We start from the raw sequence: 27,482 nt of genomic DNA on the forward strand, positions 1-27,482 counted from the left end.
GGTTAATCAGTATATTTTTTATAGTGTATACATTCCCCACTTAATAATCTGGAGCTTGAAGAAGTAGCTTGCATGAGATAATCATTACACAGGAAAACTTTGTCTTAGTATGAACAACATAACCATAGTAAGTAGAATATATGCAAAATTTTACAGTGATTTAACTTCTAGGAAACATTGGAAACACCATCTGCAAGAAAGGATAATTTGCTAAAATCTGAAAGCATTTTAACACTACATTTTTTCATGCAATTGAATCCGTTGTAATCATAACCAATGCTACACAGGTAGCTCAAAGATTGTGAACTCCATCAATATGAACATCATCAGTAGCAGATAGAAATAATGTCTGTGCTTATAACAAGAGTTGTCCTGTTTTGACAATATATCAGGCCAACTTTTCTAATTCATCAGTCTATGAACCACAATTTTCTGTACAATCAACTCAAGTTTCATCTTTGACAGAACTGTAATATTTAAATTGTCAGTAAAGTACTGTCAGCACAGTGATGAAGAAAAGCTGAGGTACTGTATGTCATAATACTTGAAAGAACTTGTAATGGGATGATGAAAACATTGCAATGCTTACTTTATGAGATAAAGTGACAAGACTTGATTTCTCTATCTGACTTTTCCACTCCCTAAAGCTTAAAATGAAGAGAAAAACATTCCTATGAGCTGGTTTCAGCAGATACATTAAAGGTGCTCATTAAAATATTACAGTTTAGTAAATGTTAAAAGCTACCAGATTTTTGCTACAAAACCTCATATTTTACAATTTCACATGACTTTGACATAAAAAGTCAGTGCTATGACAATTGATATTAGCAATTTCTTACTTGTATTCAATATTTATCTTATTTGATAATGAGCAATCATGTTTAAGTCCTACTAAACATATTTACTCTGGAGGAAATGTTCAAAGCTCTTACCACTGATTCTTGTAAATAAACTTATTTTTCCTTTCACAGATTAATTAAAATAGATTCTTTCTGAATGGGAGTGAAAAAAAATCAAAAGCTCAGTTTTAAAACACAGAGCTATTCATGACAGTTCTGTAATTTGATTCATGCAAATCTGTCAGAGAAAAAAAATCAACGACAATTTAATTTCAAACCTTTTCCAACCAGCTGCTGAACAATTTATGCACTACTTTTCTATTTTTACTGCAGGATAATGACAATGATGGATGCTTTTCCTTGGAAATAAATATTCATTAAGCAGGCTCAGATCAAACCTATACCCTTCCAAAAGCCCACGAATGTGCAAGACCCATTTGCCTCTTCTAAGAGATTTATTTTGGAGGAAGATGGAACTGTGCCCACAAATGCATCTCATAACAATTTAATAGTTCAGTTAAATTAAACCTATGGTAGTACTTACTTGTAACCTCAGTAATCAATATTATTAAAGTTGGTGTCAACTCCAATAATATCAAATGTATGTGGGTGAACAACAGATTACTTAAGGATATAAATCAGATGAAGCTAGCCCAAATGTAAAGCACTGAGAAGAACTAAGGAACTAAGAACTAAAGGAACTAATTTCCCAGTCAACTTCCTGAGGTTTCTCCATCCCCTATTTCTCCATCCAATCTATTAGTAAACAGAAGTTCATCAACAAGGATCAAGTAGGCACTCATTAGCCATGATTTGCATAGTATATAAATTGTTTTTTGTTGTTTTTTGTTGTTTGTTTTTTGTGCAGAAGGGATTGTTTAAAATGAAGAATGACAATTAGATTGGCTTGTTTTGTGCTTCAATACTCAGACTGACTTTACTGGTACTAAATCAGAAGTGGTAAAAGCAACAGCCTACTGGTATTTGACATCTATTGATTGACATCCTATTACCAGTTCAGTACTTACTCTGATCCAACACTCCACTGTTATGCTTCACTACCCAACTCTACTGCCTTGCTAGGAAATTGAAAACATCCTAATTTTCACAAGATGGTAAGAATATTTGTGTGTGAGCACATGTGTGTGTGCACACAAATGCCTAAAATATATATCTATGAATGTATAAGAATTATAAACAGATGTGATTTTACAGAAGCTAACAGCACCATATGGATGTGGTTTTGTTACATATCCTCTAATGTGGAAAGAGATAAATGAGCTCCCACAGAGGAAAATTCAGAGCATATAGCCAGAGCCACTGCCCTGATTCCCCCTCTAAGCTTCTTTCTTATAGCTGACTGTAGGCAAATTCCAGTATCTTTATGCTAGTATTTACTTCTTTTTTAAAATATTCTTTTTCCTAAATAATCACAGAAAAATGGAAATATAGTCTTCTCTTCATGCTGGATGACAATTTGGCATTGCTGTAATTATATACAGCACTTGAGCGCAATTTTTTACAAGGCTTTCCTCACACAAACATTATTCTGCAAAAGCTGATAACTCATTCATCTACTTAGGCTTACAACTTTAATCTCATTCTCTTCTTATGTCAATTCTGAGTTGAAAAAATTCCACCAGTTTCAAAGGATTTCAGTATTGCAAGCACTGAACAAACCAGACAGTAATATTTCAAGCACTGAAGAAACTACCCAGTAATATTTAAAGTCATAGTAATTCAGTGAAGAACTTTTTTCCATTAACCACATGCAAACAAACCTTTAACCACAAATTCTATCTTTAAATATACTGTGCCTCTCCATCCTTTCTCTTCCATTCAAGGATTTAATACGCTGATACCATAACACTCTTGTCCTCCAAATACAGTTTAAACAGGTAAAAGTAAATGAGCACTTCAGAGTTTCTCATATTTTACCCCAATGTGCCCCCAAATACAAACATCCATATATGCATACATCACAGAGATGGGCTTAGAACTTGTAAAAGGTGTCTCAGAATGAGCACAGGCTGCCAACTTGAAGAAGACCCAAAATGACGCAATCCAATCATTGCTCAGAAAATCTTTCCATCTTACCTTGAGACACTCTTCTTGTTTGAAGAGGTCCTCACAGTCCTTAGCCTGCAGAACAGGAGAATTAAGGCGCTCTTCCACTTCAGACAAGGCTTGCAGAAGGTGAAGGATCTCTGCCAGGTACGTAGAAGGCACATGGGTGGTTTCCACAGTCCTAGTTTCAGTCATCACAAAAGTTGTGTCTTCACGAACTGTTTGCTAGTACAGATATACAACAAAATGCTTCCTTTAGTTTCTTAACACCAGACAAAATTACAACAATGCATTTCCAGTTCACAACCCAGAAACAAAAAAATCAAAAGTAACTTCCAAGGCCAAATGCAGGAAATATCTGAGGTTTCTGACACATAACTCATGTTTCTTGTGCGTTTTAAATGGTGGGTACTGAAATTAATCCATGCAAGAGTGTGCAAGCTTTTCTTCTACTCTCCAAAGAAATGCAGAGAGGAAATGCAAGAGTATGCTGAGATTATGGTGTTACTGAGATTTTAGTGCTTGCCCTTTAATTTTATATCACCACACCTCTTAAAAAGATGTCCTTCATTAAGAAATTTCATGCATGTCAAGTCTAAAATAATAAATAATTTCAAGGAATCAAGTAAAATTATGACTTGTATGATAGACAGAATTCCTTAAATAAAATGCAATGTATAGCAAATATGGTAACTCTATTCTTCCAACTATACTAAAAATTTGTTCTTTAATCTAGCAAGTATAATTTGGAAGTTTCTGATTTGAATGGTCTTTAATGCATTCTTAAAAGAAAACTCAGCAGCACAACTCTTCATGAAGTTAGGATATCTTCTTTTTTTTTTTTTTATTATGGAAAAATATGAAATAGACACCCTATTCTGGAAGCACATGCATACACCAAATGTAAAGACATCCCAGAATGTTTGGGTTCCAAGAAAACACTTAATTGTTTGATGGCATTTGGAAGCATACTGACATATAAGGTGACAAAAAAGTGGCTGTTTCTATAAATTCTCTGTATTTCCCATCTGATTTGTAAAAGAATCAAAGATAAAAATGTAATACCAAAAGTGTTCTTTGGAGCAGGGAGATCTCTGATTGTTCCTTTTCACTAAACTTCAAATACTAAATCACCTGCATGCCCATTAAAAAAGGGATAGTTTAAGGTATCAATTATTTGTGCTTTCACAAGCATAAATTTGTTAATGGATTCCTACTGTGGGACCAAGATCCTTTGTGTTTGATGTCTGTCTTCTCAAAAGTATAAACTTTAATTACTGTCAACCTCAAAAAAATGTACAAGTATTTGTTGGTAAATGTTCAAAAATTCTGTTATTTAGATTTGGAGCCATTTATGTAAAAGACAATTGATCAATGGTCCTGAAGAAAACAATATCATTATTTAGCTACTCATTATGCAAAAGAAAACAAATATAAGCACACACTACCTCAGCAAGGTGTCTCATTTTAATTCAGGACATATTTCTCTCTTCAGTTACCGAGCTGAGTCATCTGGTTCTTCAATTTTCATTAGAGTCTTAAATATGCATATACACACTCTAGAAGATGTATGCATATCACATATAAAGCCCATAAAGTTAGCTGTAGACTTGTGTTATTCTGTTGCATTTCTTATGCAAATTTAATTGCTTTGCTTACACTTTTCTCACTAAATGACTTTCTCAGTACATCTGCTAACACTGAAACCTCTCTAATTACCATATCACTGCCATAATTTTTATTATTTAAAATAAGTTGCTTTGAAAAAATTGTGCTTGCCCCCCATATGTTTCATGAATCACAGGCCCTGCAAAAATAACAGTTTACTCCAGTAAACCTAAATAAAGAGCTGTCCCATTTGATTAGAAAATGGGAGAATCTCAAGAGGCCACTGAGACCTGCATGCAGCAATATATATGTTTTAATTCCTCAAGACTACACTGAGACACTTCTACATGTGGCAATGAACATCAGACCTACATAAAGAATATTTTGACTATATTTGTATTTTTCTTTTTGACTCAGAGGACAGAATATTTCCACTCGCAGTAATGAAAAAAGCATGCTAAATGTGCAAGGGTTTCCACTCAAAAAAAGGTCACATGAATATGTGAAGCAGCATACAAAATACAACTTGATTCAATAGTTGTATGTGATTAGCCTACTCTTTTCAACCCAAATTTAGGCCAATAAATATATACACACATATCTGCACATGCATCTATTTAGATAAAACAAAATCTGTGTCTTCTCACTCTAAACTATTCCTGAAACTACAAAAAGGTCAAGCAGAAATTGGATGTGTAAACACTTCATGGTTATCACACTTAATTATTTATAGTGGTAAAATCAGGTGCCTTTCAATCATTGTTATGAAGAAAAATGGGATATATTCACACTTCCCTTACTTTAAATATTTCTCATAGCTGGATGATTACTTGTATAGTTTTACTGTTTATATTGTTGGCTAAACTGTAAAACACTACAATAAGAGAAATAAATAAAAAAAAATAAACAAATGAAAGGATAGATTTATAAAAGTAGACACCTATCAGAACATGCCCTCATATTTTGGTGCATTATTTAAAAAAAAAGGTCACAGTCAAAATAAATTAGTTTCTGAATACTATTTTTTTTCAAAGATATGAAAATTTGATACTATTTTGAAATAAAGGATTAGGTATCTTTATCTTTATTGGAGTTTTCAACAGGTCACAGGACTTTCTTTCCTTCTATTTTTCCTTCATTTAAAGTATCATGATACAATCCACAGCAGAAGCTGCCATTGTGCACCAAGGAATGGAGGGTAGGCAGGGGCAGAATTGCCGACTTTAATGAGCAAAGAGAAGCATTTTTAGCTTGCATCAATGTTCCCTGGAATTGCCTTATATTAGACAATAAAACAGGCCAAGTCCTTCCTTATATTCTAGATAAGCATTTTACTAGAAATGTAAAGCTGAAACTGGATCATAACCTAACACTGTAGTGAGAAAAATAAAAACCTCACAAAAGGAGATCATAAAAGGTGGGAGCAACTACTACTAAAATAATATTAATTCAGTACAGATATATGTAATTGATAATGCCAAAATGGCTCATCAGGACCAGAGTAGGTTAAGACTCTATAAGGATTAAAAATTAATAGGAAAGTGGAAATTAAAGATTTAGATAACCATTTCAGAATGGGTTTGGATAAGTTGAATCTATTAAAATGGCAGAATATATTACAGTTACTTAAAAATATTTACTTAAAAATATTTAAATTGGTATTTAAAATATACATATATATAGTACAATATACATTTAAACTACAAGTGAACTGCTAAGTGATTGGGAAATGTTGAGGTAACTGGCCATTTCCTATATTCCTATTTTTGTAGAATACAATTTTAGCGATATTTTTTCCTTGATCATCAGTGATATAATGATGCAAAGATTATTTTTTGTCTCTGAAAGAACAACGTATTTTGTGTAAGATTCAAAATTTCATGCAATGTTTTTTATTAAGCATTATCATGTCTCAAATAGTAAATTGAATTTTCTTCACTGTCATTACATAATTTCAATTAAGGGACACAATCCTTCCATACACATCACTTCACTTAAACTGATTTTATTGAGAGTTAACATGCCCCACCAGGTGCAACAAAACTGTAAGAAACAAATACATTATCTGACCCTTAAAGAGAAGGCCAATAAGCAAAACCAAAACAAACCAACCAAACATAATTACTACAAAAACTCAATAAAAATACTGGAATAATGCAGGTTTTGTCAAGAAATTCACATACCTTCCCCACAGAAACACTTGAGATCATTTCTCCCTACACCTAACAAAGCAGTGGCATCAGAGCTAACTAATCTTGGAGAATGCTGCTAATTTCCATTTAACAGTGAAAAATTTATTGTTAAAGCACCTTTCACCAATCCCAGTATATCCATTTCCTCTCTTCTTTTTGCAGATGGAATAATCTCAACATCACTTTTGCTGCTCAAGAGTTTACAACCAGAAAGCCTCCAACTTTCTTGCGTCACATCTTAACAACTGTTTCATTTTTTGGTCCCTTCTCATGATGACTTCACACATACATGGGAGGAGTAAAGCTGCAAAACCTCCCATCTGCATTGTTACACCTCAACATTGCTCCTGGCTGCACCCTGATGAGAGGTTCAAGGAAAACAAACAAATGTGCCTACTCTCAAAGTGAAATTACACTTAAGAAAGTATTCCTTGCAAGCAGAAGTATAGGAGTGTAAAAAATTCAGTGACCTCTGCAGAATAAATGTGGTATGCTAAAAAATTGGAGCAGACAGCACACACATTTTGGACAAAGGTAATGATACCTGAGAGAGTCCAAAAAACTTATGAATTACATGGCATCTGCCAGCCCATGTTCACCATCAATATATGAAATAAAGAATTAGACACACAAAAGTGTCATAAAATGCTATCAGAGATCAATATTCACTTTGAAGTATATATTTATAAAAAAGCTTTTATTCATCAGGTCCTATGCCAACTGAGAGTGGCGAGGTCAGCTAACATTCAGAGAAATTTATTCTGCCTTCAGTGTTGCTGGCATATCTTACCTGTTAGTGTGCATATAAGTAGAAAGATGAAAATTATACTGATTATATGGAATTTTCACTATGAGGTTGGATGACTGTAGTCAATCACAAACAAGTTATCAGTACAAAAAGAAGCATCTCTTTCAAGTACAGAGAGACCTAAATCCTCGATGCAGAATTAAAAATTTATAAATTTCCTCTGTAATTTTATGAAGACAAGACCTTAAAAGACACTTGGAAACAATAAAATATCTTTAAAATATTGAGAAAAAAAACTTTTATATAAGAACATAAATATAGTCTTATGTATATTTTTTTTTCTACTCATGTTGCAGAATGGTTGCAGTCCACAAAATCCTACATATTGCAACACTTAAACCATATAGTTTAATGCTTGTATCTGATTTCATAGTCACATAAAAAAAGAAACTTTAAAAATATACATTACTATTTTCAGCACTGTTCTTGGACAGAGAGTGCTTTATGCCTTCACACCACTTCTCTGCTAAGGCTTACCTTATCAAGAAATGCTACTTTAACAGTTTTTCTTCTGTGATAAAAGGACTCTTCTTAATCTATACATAAGATTAAATAAAGACAGCCAAAATGAAGCTATTCCTAACAATGGCATTAATTAGAAAACATTTCAGTAAATTTTAGATTCTAGGAGTAGCAACAGAAAATTACAGAATTGGATTTTGAAAACTATCCATCCACAGGCATCAACCAACCTGAAGTTAATTCTATTTAAGTTCCCTTCATAATTTGATTGCAATGCAAAAGATTTCTCTGTAAGAAAATGCCTCTTTCCTGTATGTATAGGTCCAAATTATGGGATATCTCCCAATACCTCAGACAGTTCTGCTGCACTCTGTTAAATCCATTAGATGTGGCAGAGGGCAGGTGAAGAGAAGAAGAAAAATAGAGACAAAAGCTGTAGCAATTAATTTAAAAAAGTAAATCCAGAGTATTCATAGTTGTAACTTTGTTGTGGTTTTTTTTTTTTTTGTGTTTTTGTTTGTTTGTTTGTTTTTTGGTGTTTTTTTGGTTATTTTATGTAAAGTTTAAAAACTATGACAAAGCATTTTGATATGCAGCCAAACCTTTCTGGTCCTCACACCCTCATGCGTTTGGAGCCCTCCAAGATGTCAAATGCACTTGGTCAAGCAGGAAATTGAACATCCCTTTCTCACTTGCTGAACAACACTTTTGTTTTATTTTGGCTTAGATGATTGATTCTGGATAGAACTCTCCTCAAACTGAGGTACAGCTACACATTGAACCCAAAAGCAGCTATTTTGAAAACTTACCCAGCTCTCCTTACTAAAGACCTGCCAACTTGCACAGAAATAAGGGACTAAGATGATTCAGAAATTTCAGCAGTTCTGCTGTTAATTTTTAACCTGATAACTTCCACTGGTACCTACTTGCTAAGCAAAGAGAAAAATAAATTAATTTCAAATATTATGAGACTGGGGCAGAAGACTCTCATATAATTCAGTATATCTAAGTGATTATTTGCAAAAAAACGAAACAATAAAAATAGAGTAATCTGTATTTTATACCCCATCTGCAATGTTACTGTGTCCTGAACAAAAACAAAATAGAGTAACATTATGGCATTATTGACTAATTGGAACTACTGCGATATAGAAAATGTCTCTTGTTCTAAATAAATCATTCATAAATCCTAATTGCTTCTGATAATGATGGCGTATCTCAATATTTAAATGTATCAGAGCAAAACAGACAAATCTGTCAAATTTCTTTAAACAGAAATTTGTAATTTTTGTAACAGTCTGTATCATAAGTATTTACAAAACACTGCTCAGACCCTGCACAGTCAGTAGGAATTTCGGGGGAGAGAGCACCAATGAGCAAAGAGAGATAGGCATTATCAGTGTTAGAAATCACAAAATAAGCAAATGCTTACATTATATTTTGATAAGAGAAAAATCACAACACTGCAAAATCTACATCCTAGACTGATTTTCAACAAGTATTTTAAAATATTGTTTAGTATTTTATAAGGGTTTAACTGCAAAATATTTTTGCAATTGATTTATATATGCTACCTTCCAGTAGACAAAATGTATTTGAAAGTTTTTGTGTGCTAACTATAGAATACATAAATTCAGAGAAGTTAGCCATTTCTTGGATTGATCTTGTAATTTTTCACAGCAAAAATACATACAGACATTACACATGTCATACTTCAGTAAATGTCTACTTCATAGTTCAGAAAATTAAACTCGTACACAGTCCTATATCCCTGTAGCTGTAATGTCCACTTGGAATTTATTAAACCAGTATCATAAACTCAGTCACACAGAAGGAAATATAATTCCAGAAGAATAAAAGGAATTTCAAATTATTTTTTCCTCAAAATAGAATTTCACAATCACATTTCTTGGACAGTGATAAGCTATAGAAGTGACACAGTGATAATAATGGCAGAATTAGTATCACACAATTTGCTGGAAGCCAGCCTACTTATGAACAGATTTTGATCAATGCCAACTTATTTAATGGCTGATTTATTAGGACTACAGAAGTGCTAATCTTAGATAGCATTTATGCTGCTTGAGGGCATGAAGCTTTTGGGCTGTCTTGAGTATGTATGTGTAACTACTGAGTGATCACCAGAAACCAATTAATGATAAAGTTCAGATATGTTATTATACAGCCTACTGATATCTGAATTGACTAGACCATTTTGGAATTGACTGCTGATTTGTGTTGCCAACTTTCCAGATATTCCAGCTACATCTGTTAGATAATTTCAACATAATTTAGGAAACAAAGTAAAAAACAATTGAAGTACCACATCCATAACGAATGCGACAACTTCAAAGGGCAAAGTCCTAAACCTTAAATTTTTACACCTTCCAGAAATGTCAAAAAGTGTTACCTATGTCACTTAGGCTGATTTTTTTACTTCAGGACAAATATTTGTTTCTTTAAATGATGTGAATAAAATTGTTGTCAATCCAGCAGTTCTGAAAGCTAGTTAAATATGCTCAAATAGAAAATTCAGCACTCACTGTGTACATCTACAAATTTTCTTCCTTCCCTAGCTTTGTGTTTATATTCAGATACATCCATGAAAAACAATAACAAAAACAACAAACATCAACCAAAAAATACCAACAAAACAAAAAAAGAGACAAAACTGAAAAAACCTCTAAAAAATCCTAACCACACCAAAAAAACCCTTCCAGCCATGAGTGATGTTGACATTCTGAATTGTAGATAAGAGATGAACATCACCTCTTCAAAAAATATTGTCACTTAGGGCCAGATCACTCTGCAGGAGGTATTTTTCCCTATTATTTAATGCAGTAATAGTGCCAAGTAATTATTGACACCAAAATCCACAGCATGTAATTTATTACACTAATAAATCATAATATACTATAGCAGAGAAAATAAGATGGTAATTAGCTGCCTTGTTTTCCAAATAACTGGGTAATTATAAAGAAGAAAATATTATAGTTGCATAATGCTCAATTTGGTCTGAAAGCAGGGGCCACTGGGTTCTGTGTTGTACGTGATTTTTTAACCCAAGGCTTGGCCTTGTTTCCATCTCAGCCATTCTGTGAGGAGTGAGAAAACCTGTGGCATGGCTAAGACCATTTGCATAACTATGTAATTTAAAGACAAATTTCTAACACGGCTTTACTCCATGTTGCAACAAGAGTTACACTGCTTTACTCCATGTTGCAACAAGAGTTTTCACTCCTATGTGATAAGGTAAAAATATCAAGTTTCACTTTTAAACCTGAGAATGCAATTTTGATCACTAAAGTTTATAACATATAATGAAAAATGGCCAAAAAAATATTTTCTGTGAAGTTCTGTCACTCACAATATGGGATTTTTTAACTTAATTGTACAGTGAAAATGCTATAGCTTGGCAATGATGAGAGTGAATACTGTACATAATTAAAAAGGAACTATGAGAGAAGAAAAAACTTCCTTAGAGAAACTGAAAATAGCACAGTAAACTTGTCCACTTATGCAAAAAAGATATATATAATATATATATATATATATATATATATATATATATATATATATCAAAGACAACATCCATCTTCAGTTGATATTGTCCCATCTTTCCCATAACCTTATCTTAAATCAGGCAGAAAATTGAAGGATTTTAAATACACTTAAACTATTTGGAATAGAATTTATAACAGGAATTTCCAGGTTGATGGATACTGGAAAATAGGTGTAAACATTCACCTGTGATTCTCTTCCCAAAGTTCCTTATTCATCCTCATCCTGCTTTTTGCAGACAACAGTCAAAAAAATCCAGTCTTTAGCTATGCTGTGTAAAGCTATCTGTTTTAAAAAGGTGCCACTGCCAATCTCAGAAAAGTTAAATGGTGTCACAGAATCACCTCTGTCCCATTCTTAAGAGACCCAAAGTGCACAGGTGAATTGGACACTAATCCATCACTGCACAATTCTGTCCAGCAGGTGTTTTCCTGCTTTTTCTAATGTCTTTTCTCTCTTTTATTTCTCTCTCTCTCCACTCATTCTATAAATAATGAAGCATTAGTTTGCCCCTTTTTCTTGCCAACCATTACTTGTTTATTTAACCCAAGAAACGTTTAAGCAAGGATAAGAGAAAAAAAACCACTTCATTCCAGCACCAGTATTTGTGAAAACTGGAAAGCAACTGAAAACAACGGTAACACATCACCATTGAAGTGTCCAGGTTATTTTGATGCAGATAGACAATCAGGACACCGAGTCCTGTGTTTATCTAACTGTGATATATTTATCTAAAGTAATGTTTGATTTATAATTTAGAAAATATCTTGATATATATATATATATAAATATTTTAATGGTAAAAAGAAATGTTTAAATTTTATAAAACGAACTAAATAGTGCTGCACAGGGAAATATTAACTGGATATTGCAATATGCTCTTAAGGACTGAAAGTAAACAAAGTCTTGAATTTCAAATGTAAATTTGAGCAGTTCTTAATCTGGTTCCAGGAGTTGATCACATATTCTCTCACCTGAAATGATTATCCAGTTAGGAGACAGGCATTTTGAATTTCTGAATGCTTTAAAGGTTTGTAAATAAAATACTGACTTTCATTTGGAAAAACAAAGTACTAAGGACGCTGGTATTTTATCCATGGTGCAGGTGACTATCAAACATCTCAAACTAAACCACTTACCTTATAAAAATAGATACACGTTTTGTATAACTATATTCCTTATTCATTTCTGGTCATAACATAGTCTAATTGGTATGAAAAAGAGAGTTTCTCCGGTTGTTTATCATTTGATCAATTCTGTATGGCCAAAATCCAGGCCCAAATATTTCAGGAGTAAAATGATCATAAATTTCAATAGAATGTTTGTGTGTGTCACCAATAAAATTACTGAAATTGGTAAGCCTATTCTTTTACTTGTATATACAATAGTAGACACATAATTTTGACAGATTGCAAGAGCTTCTCTTGTCCTAAAGATACTCTGTTTTATGATTTGCAGCATGCATAGCTCAGCCAAGAGAGGAAAGCTGAAAGACCACCACGTGTAATAGCAGAGAGAATGTTGAGCATCTTGATAAAATATGGTAATGGGACACATATGAAATAAGAATTTACAGTGTAGGCTCTGTACCTGTGTTCATCTAGAAAATGTTCTCTAATGATAAAGGCTTTCAGCACTCTACACCCAGAGTAATTTCAGTCAGCCCAGGAAAATCTAAGCTGAGCCATGACACAAATATGCTCATAGGCTGCTGAAATGACAACATTGAGAAAAAAATCTAGAAAACTGACAGTAGGATAGTTTAATTAACCTTACTCAACATATTGGTAACTGATTTTGATCCTTACTTGAATGAAACAATCCAAATCTACCCTTTTCTCTGCAATGGATATCTATTTTCACCACCCTGGAAGAGTGGTTAAACTGTTTAGAAAAGCAGTATAACTGGATTCATGTTTAGTTTGCAGCAGAGGGATATGACAAACTTTTCTGAAGGTACTGCGTGAGTGCCAAGGATTAATGATATTCGATTCTGCAGAAGTGCTTTAGAAACAATTGTCCCTTAACCTAATATTCTTTTTTACTGATGTTTTAAAATGCATGCAATTTTAGTACTCAAAAATTTCATACTGTTTTAGGATTAAATGGTAAAGGCTTGTTTTTCCAAAGAGTATCTTAATCTATCATGGATTTCAGTGGGATTTAGTAGTTAATAATAATTTTTAAATATTATAGAGAGATATTTCACTCATTTTTACAAGTTATTCAGATTTCATTCAGATTACCTGGTGTTACTACCAACTGATTTTCTGCCCACTGTTTATTCTGCCACATATTAATAAAGACAACAATGTGTGAATGAAAACCTTTTAAGACAACAAGAACTCTGCAATTTTTTCCACTCAATGTGATTTTAGGTTGTTTGCAGTTGCATTTATGTATTCGTGTATCATGTTTAATTTGTAAATGCAATAAACCCAACTTTTTCATTATAGAATGTCATGTCACTTGCTGAAAATTCTCACATAGAGGATCACACTATACCAAACTTATTGATATCTCAAAAATGTTATTAAACAGAACATGCATATTTGAGGTGATATAATATACTCTATTCTCAAAAGCGGTGACAGGAAATTCCTTTTTCTAAATATACACCAATATATATTTGTCAATTAGCTTTTGGATATTGGCTGCTATGTATTTGTGAGACACAGGATTTAACAAGGATCCACCATTCTAGAAAGAATAAATCCTTCTAAGGTCATGGTCCCTATATCCTTCTGACAGGTCTGCCCAACAAATACTAGGGAAAAAATAAAATCCAGGGGAGCATGATAATTCTAATTTCACACTTTGATATCAAAAATATATTAGCTCCAACAAAATGTAAGAAATGCAAATCTGTCATTAAGCAACATAATTAAAGGTTTTCTTCAGTGCAGTCTTGCTATGTTTATTCAATGAAGTGTAATGAATTGTAAGATACACAGTAAAACTAAACTCTCACTGATTTATAACAAGTTTCAGTTGCTAAATAACTATTATGGAATACATCATAAATTATAAATAAATGCAGCATTTTTCTATTTCTTTTTCTTTAAAGAAAAAATCAATTTTGTATTTTTATTGTATGGCTTTATTCAGTTGTTGGTTAACATAGAAAATCTCTGTGGAAGTTATTTTTGATGGTATATGCATGTGTTCAAGTGAATAGTTTGAATTTTCATTTTTCTTTTGTATTTTAAAGTCTTGCACAAACAATTAATGCATCCTCACAACATCCCTGTGAGGTAGGTAGTTCAGCTGTTTAAGAAAAAGAAAAAAAACCTTGAGAAATTCCCTCTGTTTCACTAATTCAGCAAAGTCAAAACAGTAACAACAACAAGGCCATTGCACTTCTTACTCTGATTTGGGTCATGAAAATGTACTGCCTCTCTCATGTCTCAGTAGCTTCTGCATAAATTCTAAAATATTTCATATGAACATCACCTTAGTCATTGCCAACAGAGAGAGATATTTTTCATGTGAAATGAGTAGGATACAGTAATTGTCCTGTGTACATGTAAATTTTGTTGAATCATCTCATCCCCTAGATAAATAGTAAGAAATAGACTTCTTGCATGAAATATTTAATATTTAAAAATGTAACCTTTTAAGGTTATAAATACAGTATATAATTATATACTTTAAGAATAAAAATGTATGTAATGGTTACATGAATTTAACAAGTAGGTGAGTGTACTCACCTGAGCAATTCAAAAATATGCTGATGCACATCTACCTTACATATTTTAAAGAAAAATATGCTAAAATAAAGTTTATTGATCTGCTAGTAAAATTTTATAATGGGTGTATTCGTCCCCTTTCATGGTAGGTGGTGGGTGACATAAAAAAGCACAGCAACAGCAGAATGTTTTATATAAATTGCATGCACAATCTGATTTCTTACTTGATTATCAAAGGAACAAATATATTCATTAAAAAAGCCAACTCATTTACAAGACAAAGTGACTCTCGCTCTAGCTCCATGTCAATATAAACAATTTGCAACTGATTACATCCATCAAGTTTAATATAAACCATAGTAATCTGAATAGTGTAATCAGATGGAACAAGATTTAATAACATACAAACCAAAGTTAATGTTTCTCTGATTGCTTCCATTAACTGCATAACTATCCAAAGTATTAGTTTTACATATACATTATGTAACTTAGTATTAGAAAAGTTAAAAATACACAATATAGTACATTATATAGAGGACTATATTTATCAGGAGTTTATACATATTGCTAGTTTTTGAAATTTTTTTCCTTCTTAAAACATAGTTTACCATATATCAATTAAAAAAGAGCACTTTACATATTTAAATTATTATTATCCTGTCAGTATGTTCTCTCTGCAATCTAGGTACATTTAAAAATAAATAAATAAAATTGTATTTTGATGAAACACTCTTTTACCACTAGCACTTTAAGATTACAGAGAGCACATAAAACAACAACTTCCTTAAAAGCAAATCTTATCTTTCTTCATATAAAATCAAAAACCCAGAAGACAATGTGTAGAGTAGTAGGAATGGCAAGAAAAAACTCATTTAAGAGCAAAAGCAACCTCTGGTAAACTTCAAAATGGTTAACACTCAATACATATCTTGTTTGTAAATCTGGAATACTGACAGTTTATTTCCCTTTTATTTACCCAGTTATTGCAGCATGTATAAACCAGTAAGAATAATTGTATTTTATATACAACTAAACAACTCAAATTCAGAAGACATGAAGATGGTTTGTAAAATTATGTTTTCATCCTGTGAAATTTAAAGTTACATTTTCTTACAAAAACTTGTTTGAGAGTTCAAGCAGAACTTTGAAGAAGAGGATATGTATAAGAGTCATAAAAGTTTTTCCAATCACTTCCTAAAGTGAGTATAACATGTTATGGACAAATAAAAAAAAAATTAAAAATTGGCATGGGATGGGTAGTTTGGAAAAGACAACTTTTGTGTTTTTCATGTTCAGTGAAAAAAATAGATGCATGGCAAACTAACATTTTTAAACTGATAAATGTTATGGAAAAATAATGAGGCAACAGAAATAAACACAAATTTTTCATTGCTGAGTTTTTTGTAAATGACTGATTTACCTTAAGGGCAATTTTAAGACCAAAGCAGATCACTACTGTATCAGAGTATATAAAGCTTCCCCCAGTTGCACACAATAGGGCTTTTCTTATTAAAGTCTGGAGAGTTGACACTGACCCTGATGCTCTCATTGTTAGTAGGATGCTGTTAGTAGTAGCAGTTGCAAACATAGGGGTTTGCCAGTAACAACTCACAATTTGTGCATAGTTGAGTCTTCGAAACTGAGCAAATTTGCTCTCAAAATCTTGCCAGCGCTTGCTGAGCTGTATCAGGGTTGGCTCCACTGCTTTTGCAGCCCCATCCTTAGACAGGCGTTCAGCCTGCCTGTGCACCGCATTCAGATCTTCCTTCTTCTTCTCCAATTCTCCACCAATCTCCTAGTGAGCAAAACCAATACAGGGCCCAGGACAGTTAGCTAACTAGATCAATCAACTTAAAATTAGCAAAATACTTCCGTCAGAAAATCCATTTCCATTTTATTGTCACAAGTAAAATTTACAGCTTATTTTCATATTATTCATATCTTATTTTACATTTAAACAAAACAAAAATAACTGAAATTGAAGAAGCTTCTTGGGATGGGCTGTAGAGATCCTAAGGGCTGCTACACTCTGAAACTGTTAGCAGAGGCCAACAGTTCCCATGTTCAGATTCTTGCTAGTACACTGGGATGGGCAACAGGAGAAATTACTTTCTCAGTAAGGGTCAGCATATTCAGGACAAATAGTTTTTGAACAGCTTACAAATATAGTATTAGGGTCTTTAATGTGCTATTTAACTCCTATATCACTCCGTGGGAAACTCAACAGAGAATGAAGCAAAGAAAGACGATGTAAAATAAACCAGGAAAACCTTTGACAGTATGTAAATAAATCTATAGAGTTTGACAGTGACATATGAACATGTTCTGATGAAAATGAATGTGCTAACATGAGATAGAGGTCATCCATATATTGGTAAGTCATTTGTTCATCTGGAACAAAGATACATAAAATCAATTACAATTTTTACTAGAAAACATTTGATGCTTCTTAATACATTGTGCACTTTCTGTATTATTGACAAAACATTATATTTAGTGTGTTTCAAATTATTTATATATCATTCTGTATAGGAAACAAATAGAAAATATAGTACAACAAAGAAATGTCACTTTGAACACAGATAATTAGGGTTTGCTTTACTATAACTAGAAATACAGAACTGAATATATAATTGTCTGTAGCTATAAGATAGGATTGCTTGTTGCATTTGCTGTCTGTTCTACAGATAAACTATCACTCCAAAAGATCTATCATTGCCAACCCAAAACAACATTACCTTTAGCTTCTGCTCATCTTTGTGGTCTGGCAGACCGGCTAACTTTTTCTCAATGTCATCCAGCCATGTCATTAGGTCATCAGCCTGCCTCTTGTACTGATACCATTGATGAGAAATCTCTAAAGCCTTTTTTCTTCTTTGAGCTCTCAAGTCCTGTTCACAGTGCAGACATTATTAGAATATGAATTAAAGGCTTATAAAATATGAACTGGCATGTGTGCACACTGAAGGGAAAAAGGTGTACAAAACTGCTAATTTCTTAATTAAATGTTGATATTTAAAGCAAGCATATGAGTAAGTGAACATATTTGCATCAGTTTAACAAATTTTTTTGTTTGTTTAAAAAGAGGTTACCTATTTCAGTGTTGTTCACATGTTGAATAAACCACTGAGACAGTCACCAATATTCAGAGAAGTTAAGACTCTTACATAAATGTCAATATTTTATATAAAACACTTCTGCTCAGAATACTTACTGGACAGATGGAAACACAGCCCACTTAGTATCTAGTCAAAAGTGGGACTTCTGTATTTTGTGGACTCCTGTGAATTTCTAGTCTGCATGAAAACTCTGTAGCTATTCAAATGAAAATCACTGCAATGCAGAAATGTTGTCAAAGACAGGTTTTCTTTATCTAAATGAAATACCACATACATAACAAATGCCTTGTGATTATAACTCTGCTTTAAAAAGGATTAAAACTTTTCTTTAGCAGGAAGGTATAAAAGGTTTGCTTTTTCCCTTAGAAATGTTATTAAATACACATTTGCTTTAACTGCTAAACTTCACTCATGGAGAATTCAGAAAATATTTTAATTACTATAATTTCTTATTAGGAAGTAAATTAAAAAATTACTAGTATATTTTATATAAAAATACTCAAATTAATTTGCCTCAGCCATTCCTTGAATTTGATGGCAAACTGCCTTAACTGAGTCACCCAAAGGAAAATCTATCACTAGACCATAAAAAACAGCCAGGGAGGATCTGGTCAATAGCACAGTGCAATAAACACTGTTCTTGTTTCTCCAACATAAAAATTATGAATTGCTTCCATTTAGCTTGGAACAGTCAAAGATACACCTAATAGATTTCAAGCTTCTTTTAAATGTGGACAAAACAACAGTATATCCTAGCTATCCTTCTCCTGAATTCAAACAGACTTGCAAAATTGTAAGAATTAGAATGAAATCCACAGGAAAGGAAAGAGCATGCAAAAAATAAGTAAAATAAAATGCAACATGCTATGTGCCCCAAACCAAAGATAACTTAATTAAAATTATCCAAAGAGAGATTCTGCTTGCTGATGACATAAAACCTCTCCTGCAGTAGCCAGAGCCTATAGCTCCAGGTAGGTGACCAAGGTGACTCTCTAATTGTAAGATTCTATCTTTCATCACTTTTATTTGCCATAGAAAGATGACACTTCCAATTATATCTGTTAGCTGGTCCACATGGCATGGAAACACACCAGGTGCATTTCTAGGAACAATATCACACAGTTGACAGTTGGATTCTGTCAACTCAGAATGTTCATATGCAACTCTGGGTTTCAGCCTCTCAGCTGCTATGTCTATTGGTAACACCACCTATCCTATTCTAGAGAGGCTGGAGCCACTCTTCCAATAGGAGTCTAAGTATTTTACTGAAGGAGAAACAATTTATTCATGGCCAGAAGTGTGTTATTCGACGGAGAATTTAAGTTTGCGGGACCTGATTCCATCTAAGGTCTTGATTGTTGCTGAAGGAATATAAAAGACACATTATATGTTAAAAAAGGAATTATCAAAGAAATCAGTGCTGTCCAATTGGCAGTCACACAGTTGTAATGCTGAGGACAAGAAAATTGTTGTCGAGCTGGAGATTGTAAAATGCCTTTTGCAAGGCACCAAGAAAACTGTATAAGAAAATACATCTATAGCCAAATTACTCATCTCTAAATAGTAAGGACAAATCATTCAGCAAAAAGATGCCCTGAAATGGAAAAAAAAGGGTTTAATAGCATGTGCTTATAACTGTAGCTCCTATACCTTGAGGGCATTATGTTTAGTCCGCAACAGCTGTTGTTTTGTCTTTATTTCCTCACGTTTTTTCTCATCTGTGACTCCCTTTTGAAGCCTGTCGCCCCTTTGCAGCAATTCTTTCACTGTGCTCTCATCCTCTTCACTCTGATTTAAAAAAAATAACCAATATAATGCGCATTTTAATCTAATAATTACTTAAGTACTAGTAGACACAGACTATGCTAAAGTAATCATGTAGCAGCCACTTGCAGTTGTATACTGATGATCAAGTAACTTTTACTTGCTTTCAACAATATATGTAGAGGGATAAAAAAAGCACCTGCAAATATACAGATTTTTGGTATTAGAATTATGCAGCATCCATGATAACAGTATAAAAACAGAGGCAAAAGCTTGAAATATATTTTACTTTCAAACAAAAAGAATAGTTATATGCAAAATATTCTAAATCGCTGTCAGTAGAGATTGAAATTGCTAGTATGCTGGCAGACCATGCAATTACTGACCATTCTGTGTATCACATTGAAAATCAGTTGTTCTGATTGGGCAAATGCTATCACTAAGAATTTTTTACGTAGAAGCCGCCTACAAATCTATGAATCTTTGAAGCTGCATATATGTCACAGCTTCTGGCAGTGTCTTGAACCACTCCAAGCATTTGATGCAAAGAAAAGGAACCAAAAATGCTCAGGCAGGGGAAACTGCACCATCAAACTTGATTCACTTTGAATTTAACACTACATACATATGCTAAATTCTGCATGCAGCACATGGAGCCTAAAATTTTATTTTTCCTGAATAAAAGAAAAACCAGCCGGTTAAGATTCCTTCCAGCACTGATATGAAACATAAACATTTGAAGAATTCCTTAAAAGTAAAATAACATTGAGTCTTTATATTGGTAGTAAACAAATATAAATTTGATCTTGCAAGGACTCAAGAAAAGAGCGTCCAAAGATGAAACTCCCTTTTTGCCCAGCCAAAAAATGTCATCTCCTTGAAAATCAATCTGGAGAACACACACCACAATTGCAATAGTAGCAAAGCACTGCAGTATTTTACTCCCCTTTTTCCTTTCCCCCCAGCAAATATGAATAAATGGTTTTATGACTTGCAATGATAAAACTTAAGTAATAAAGCTTACCACAGCCACAAAATCTATTTCCATTAAATGCTATAGGCAGATTGGTTAATAAAAAATTGACAAGTGGCATTTTTTTTCATGACCATTTATTTTTAGTGAATGTATTCTTTTACTATAGTGCCCATTTTGTTACATCATTCTGACTTTTCCTGGTCTATTATACTACTACATATATTTTAATATCCATTCCTTGTTCTGTAATACTGCTGGTAGTAGTACGTGGATAACATTCATGGTCTGCTTAGTGTTTTCATAAGCAAAAAGAAATGTTTTTCTGATAAATTAAAAAATAAGTTAGCACAAAAAATTTTAGTTAGTGCTAATTTGTGACTTTTGATTTTATAATATATTGGCATAGAAAAATTTTGCCTAAGTTATATCCAAAGATCCTAACACAGATATGGGTTTCTGATTTTCACTCAGATTTTTTCATCTCCCTGCTTATTTTGCTCAGACTTCCATTTCAACCAAATTACCATATCTTTATTGAAGTCCTCCTCTTTCAGATTCACTCCCTGCTGAATTTCAACCTCCAGTGGTTCAAGCATTTTTTGTATATCGAAGTCAAATTGCTCCAATTCCTTCAAAGGAATGAAGGGCTAAAATGGAGAAATACAAAGATTATTTATTTAAAGCACACATTTCATAGTTTTATTAGAAACAAATGAAAAGAGATATCTGTGCTACACCCTGTTTCTAAAACAATAGTAGATTTTCCACCATGTTGAAAAATATCTACAGCATACTCAAAGTACCCAAAGATACAAATAAAGTTACAAATTTATGTAGAATTTCCATGTAAGTAAACCAAAGAATTTTAAGGTGAGTGAAAATTAAAAAAAAACCAAAAACATTCTCACATTTGTGTGTAAGAACAAGTCCAAATAAGTAGTATTTTTCAAAAAAAAAAAAAAAAAAAACCAAAAACTTACACTAATTGGTTAAATCTGGCTTTTCAGAAATTATTCATACAGATACAAGAAGTCCATTCAGTTGAAAAAATCCCGTACTATTAATAATTGAGAAAATTTTAATGTTAATCTGGTTCAGTTTTGACAGCATTGTTCTCTCACATAGAATAGTAAAAGTGTTAGGTGAATGTTACAAAACAAAGGACAGAAAATATTAGTGTTAGATATTCCCCTAATAGTATTTCACAACATATTGGGAAAAAAATCAACAAAAGTTCAGCTTTTGTTTCAAAAAGCCTCAACAACAATTCAGGATGAAAAAACAAAGTCAACCAAACAAAACAGACTCAATTCCTCCAAAAAACAAATCACAGTGTAATTATGGTGCTTTAGTTCAGTATTCAGTTTTGAACTCTCCAAGAGGTGCTCCTTATTAACAACAATGCACTGCCTTCTGTCGAGCTGACATGAATGCCTGTGAACGTATATGTACATATATTATTTACAATATATAGCCTATTTATTAATTGCATCACAAATTATCAACAGAAAGTGCTTCTTCATTCAAAGCTTTAAAGGCAAGAAGAAAAAATAAAATCTCAGTGGTTCTTGCAAAAACTTTATACTGAAAGGTAATTAATGCTTTTTGATGGTCTAGGAACTCTTGGATGTGCAACTGCCTTGCTAAAGACATAAGCACATTGTATCCTAACTAGTTCTCCTTTACTCTTTCCTCTGGAAAAATTACTTATTAATATATTAGTTATTATATTATTTATTATGCAATGAAGACAGCAACAATAAAAATTAATCAGGTAAAACATGAGATAGGATGACAAATGAAATATATTCTCAGATGACCTGGAAGACTCAGAGTAAAAAAGCCTTAATTGTATCTGGTTGATTATTTTAGCAACAAAGATTTTGCACATTTACAAACATTAATGGAAATATAATAATGTACAATATTTATAGAAAATAATACTGTGCTCACAAATTTTCATTAAGAGGCTCAGAATTACACTCATCATGCACTTCAGCTGAGTTAGAAATAATAGAAAACAACACAGTAATTTCTTCTCAAATGCTCTGAAGAATATTTTCTAAGGTACTTAAATGCCATTAAAAGACAAGCCAACTAATAAAATTGGAATATAAAATCTATAGTCTCTGAAAAAGGCTAAAAACAATAACAAAGAAGAAAGTGGAAAGAAAAATACCAAATGAATTCCAGCAATTGAATGATGTTCAAAGACTACTTCAAAATGTTAAGTCTCCTTTCAGTATACTACGAACATTTTGTTAATTCTCAACATTACAATTATATACTACAATTCACTGACTTAATGGATTATTTCTTATTTACTTTAGTGTTGTACTGATTATTGTTAATATTTTATTAAAAAACCTAATTTGAAGGCAGATGAGTAATTATTGAAAATAGGTTATGAGAGCTTTCGATCCTCTTGAATTTATGTTTTAATCTTTCACAGAGTGAATAATTTTACATAAATATGGGGGGAAAAAAGCAAAAAACATTTAGGAAGCATATCACCCCATAATAATAATAATTTTCCAGCTCATTAAGCCAAAATCATAAAGAATGTACAATTGCTTACATTATACAGGTAGACAAAATAAAGTACCCAGTAATTTGGTTCTTTATCCAAATTCATATAGCAAGTCAGTGAAGAGTCAATAATTCAGAGTGGTTTTTACCTCTCTATCTGATTCAATACTTATAATAGTAAGTACCCTTTGTGAATAATTTTCTACTTGTGCATTTTCCAAGGTCCTGGAAAAGGTCCCCTAAATTCTAATTTACCATTATAATTTGTGTGCTGTAGTAATTCCTCTCATCTTGCTGGGCACTTCTCTAAATCTTAGTGTGGCTCTGCCAATTCCAGCCCATCTTGCCCTCAGAAATGGAAGAAAACCTGAGAGAGAAGGCTGTAGGTGGAAGACATTTGCAGGCTGTGTTCTGAAGACACTGCATCTTGATAAGAATCTTTTGTCCCTTCTTTGAGTGAGCCCACTGAACCCCCAATAAGCCATCTACAGGCAGTCCCATTTTTCTCTAGGACAAGCAATAATTTCATAGGATCCCACCAAAGGCTGCATCAACTCTGACAGTTTACAATAACTTGGAAGTGCAAAGTAAAACTGAAATGGAATTCCAGATTGCAGATAGCAGATGTTCAAAACAAAAACATCAGACAACACAGTTCTTGTAAAGATGTCCTCAGTCTACAGCTTGTACTTGTTTAAGAAGTAGATAAGAAGCTGGAATGGCTGCAATACTATTGATGGCTACTAGGAAAAAAAATGTTACCTTTATTCAGAAGACATTATTTTGCTTCAGAAATGATACCTAAATAAACCCAAATATCCACAGAGATGTGCTGGTTAGGCAGGATACTGAGCTCTGCACAGATCCAACAACTCATGGAAACCATTTCTCTTTGCTTATGCTTTTTGCCAAGCTTATTTCCTGCTTTGCCATGGATCTCTGTGCATTTGTTTCCAGTGTTAGTACAGTGACTAGCAATAATAGTTTGGATCAGGATCTGTGCATTCCCATTATCCTCTCTATCAACCTTCATGGCTGTCTCATTTAATCTGCTGAATAGCTCTTCAGAATAAAGGCAGCAAAATACTGTGGAGAAAGTAGGTGATTTATATCCTTCTTCATTCCAAATCAGAAGGCACAACTTGGCTAAAATTGCCTAATCCACACTGAATTCAGATTTAGCAGTGATGCTGGTTCTACAGATGAGTAACTGAAGTAAAATTGATATAACCTCTACCTATTTCTATCGCCAGCATTGGTGAATCTCAGACTCATAGGAAAAGACTAAATTCACTTGAAGAAAAATTAGCTCTCAAAACCAAATCCATATGAAAAAAGGCTACTCATACTTTGCGAAGTTAGAGACTTAGTAATTCTCAGATGTTCATCTTTTGTAAGCTAATGACTTAATCATTGTTACATTCATGTAAATTCAGTGAATACTTCTAATCGTGAAACAGTGAAAAAATATCTTATTGCCAAAACCGCCAAATTGTCACACTTAATAAAAAAAAATCCTTCTACATTGTTTTCCTTTTAAAGCTTAGTGCTTTGAGGAACATTAGCCCTCTATGTAGCTGTGATTGAGCACCATTGCAAACCACCATTTTTTTATGCAAACACGAGCACCATTTTTTTATGCATCTCCTTTATGGAAGCAAGCCCTCCTACCTTCACACTCTTAATTCTCTGTGATATAGCTGCAAATCGCTGGTTGAGCTCTGAGAGTTTGGGCTCCACCACTTTCCTGCAGTGGTCCCCACGGTTTGCCATCAAGTCTCTGGCCTGGTCACGCACAGAGTCCACCTTGGGGTGAATGTCATTCAGCTCAGCCTTTAAGCGCTACAGTCCGTGAGCAAGAGACAGGGCTTGAAGTTAGTAATAAATGCAGAGAGAGAGAAAGAGAGAGAGAGAGAAAGTGTGCAAAGGAATAGGGAGCAAAACCACAAAGCAAATTCAGATAATTACGCATGAGTGTGTAAATCCAGTAGAAATACCTTGGATAACATTCCTGCTCGTATCCCTCAAATTTATAGCAGGAATGTATCTAAAAGTCTGTTTTAGTATCCCCTGGCTGAAATTAATGGGGATCATTATTTCTAGGCAGATTCTCATCTGCAATAATATTGCAGCATATTTCAGGATGCACTAAATTATTCTGTGTTCCTAAAGCTAGGAAGAGCTGCTGATTCATGTATTATAGAACTGGATGTGCAATTGTTGCTTTCAATACTGCTCAGGGTCATAGTTCAGACAAGTAAAAATTACCAAATATAAAAAAAAAAAAAAGTCCTACTTTTTCTAATTTTTTCTATAAATCTGTCACAAATTAAAAAAAAAAAAAGAAAAAGAAGAAAAAAAAAAAAAAAAAAAACGAGGGCAAAAACCTTTATTCTCTGCAATATCAATCTTAACAGTAGATCCCAGAACAGGCAGAGGCCAAAAATAGATAGCAAGGCATTTGGGAATCAGAAATACAGTTGGGCATTAAGAATTACATTTCACTGTCTGCATCAACTACCTTTGTGCAATGCAAACATAAATATAGGTATTAATTTTATAGGTAATAATTTTACTTTGTACCTGATGGTGGCAAAATTGTTCATTCACCTACAAAAGCCAGTCTCATAATCCTGCTGAGATCAATGAGGCATTGATTTATGCCCTAGAATTTGTAAACTTTTTCTGCAGTAAATGGCATCATTATGTCAGTGTCAGCAATACAATTCTTATTTTGATTTGCAAAGTCTACTCAGATATTTTGAATAACCATGGAGTTCATTACAAAGTAAAATTTCACATTGACTTCAGAAGAAAAAGTCCCTTAAGATAATAATTTGATGTTGTTCTTAAGGAAGGTATTTTAAATGAGATATTTTAACATACACATCCATATTACAAGATAATTTTTCATAATTTTGTCAAATGATACAATTGGCCAACCAAAACCAAGATCCCTGATGCTACAGCTAGTTCAACATATAAAATTCTTGTCTGTGTTGCTGATCTGGCCTCAGTGTAAGCAATGTTTGTAGAATTAAGACAATCATATGACAGAAATATCATACATATTGGAAAAATATCACAGAAAAACAGAAATACAATTAAAAATAAAGGAGACAGAAAAATATTTTTTTCAAACAAAATAAAATCTTGAGTTAAAGGAGTATTTTCCAGCAGACATGTGTTTAATAAGCTGCTGTTTTATCAACTGGAAGTTTCCAAGAATTATAATAACAATCTGGTTTTATTTCTGCAGGGATTTAATTTTGGGTATTACAGAGCAAATTTATTAAGTAATCTACAAGTTGCCAGAGGGTAGCTTTAGCACAGAAAAAAGAATTTTAATCCATTTGTAATACCTTTTGAAATATGCTAGTTGTGATACAGTCCTTTTTAGAATAAAATTAATGCTTTCCAGTAAATCACATTTTTTTACCTTAAGAATTTCCTCTTTTTGCTGGGGTTTTTGTTTGTCAGATTCATCCAACAGTATTTCAGCACGATACATCCAAGTAGTGACATTAGCTACATTCTGATCAAAAGCCTCCATGTGCTTTTGATATTCCTGTGTGTGGAAAAGGTAAATACTGCATACAAAAAATGTAATCAGAACTGAAATAACAGCTGTAGTTATGCCAAGTGTGGCAAACATGCACACATTATGACATTATGAAAACTTGTTTATTTTTCACAGTAACTTCTTGTTTTGTGAGGGATAGAATCTGCTGTTTGTTTCCTTCACTTTGCATGTTAGGTTTCTTTAAAAAGACATTCTAGGAGAGAGAGAGAGAAGCTTGCAAAGTGACAGGCAGCAGGATGACAAAATCACAGCAAGACGCAGGTGTTGGCAGCTCAGCGAGGTGCT

At 33.0% G+C, this 27,482-nt stretch overlaps 1 protein-coding gene across 1 annotated transcript in view; it reads right to left on the reverse strand.

Moving 5' to 3' along the window:
- The window catches only part of DMD (dystrophin), a 1,043,539-nt gene that overhangs the window by 571,774 nt on the left and 444,283 nt on the right, over nucleotides 1-27,482 (reverse strand). The window contains 7 exon segments of the mRNA XM_058043463.1: nucleotides 2,937-3,131; nucleotides 16,839-17,021; nucleotides 17,965-18,117; nucleotides 19,996-20,133; nucleotides 21,610-21,732; nucleotides 25,286-25,456; nucleotides 27,054-27,182. Coding sequence (XP_057899446.1) covers nucleotides 2,937-3,131; nucleotides 16,839-17,021; nucleotides 17,965-18,117; nucleotides 19,996-20,133; nucleotides 21,610-21,732; nucleotides 25,286-25,456; nucleotides 27,054-27,182 — 1,092 coding nt within the window.

Source organism: Melospiza georgiana, chromosome 2, assembly GCF_028018845.1.
Source record: "Melospiza georgiana isolate bMelGeo1 chromosome 2, bMelGeo1.pri, whole genome shotgun sequence".
In the NCBI taxonomy this organism is placed as follows: domain Eukaryota; kingdom Metazoa; phylum Chordata; class Aves; order Passeriformes; family Passerellidae; genus Melospiza; species Melospiza georgiana.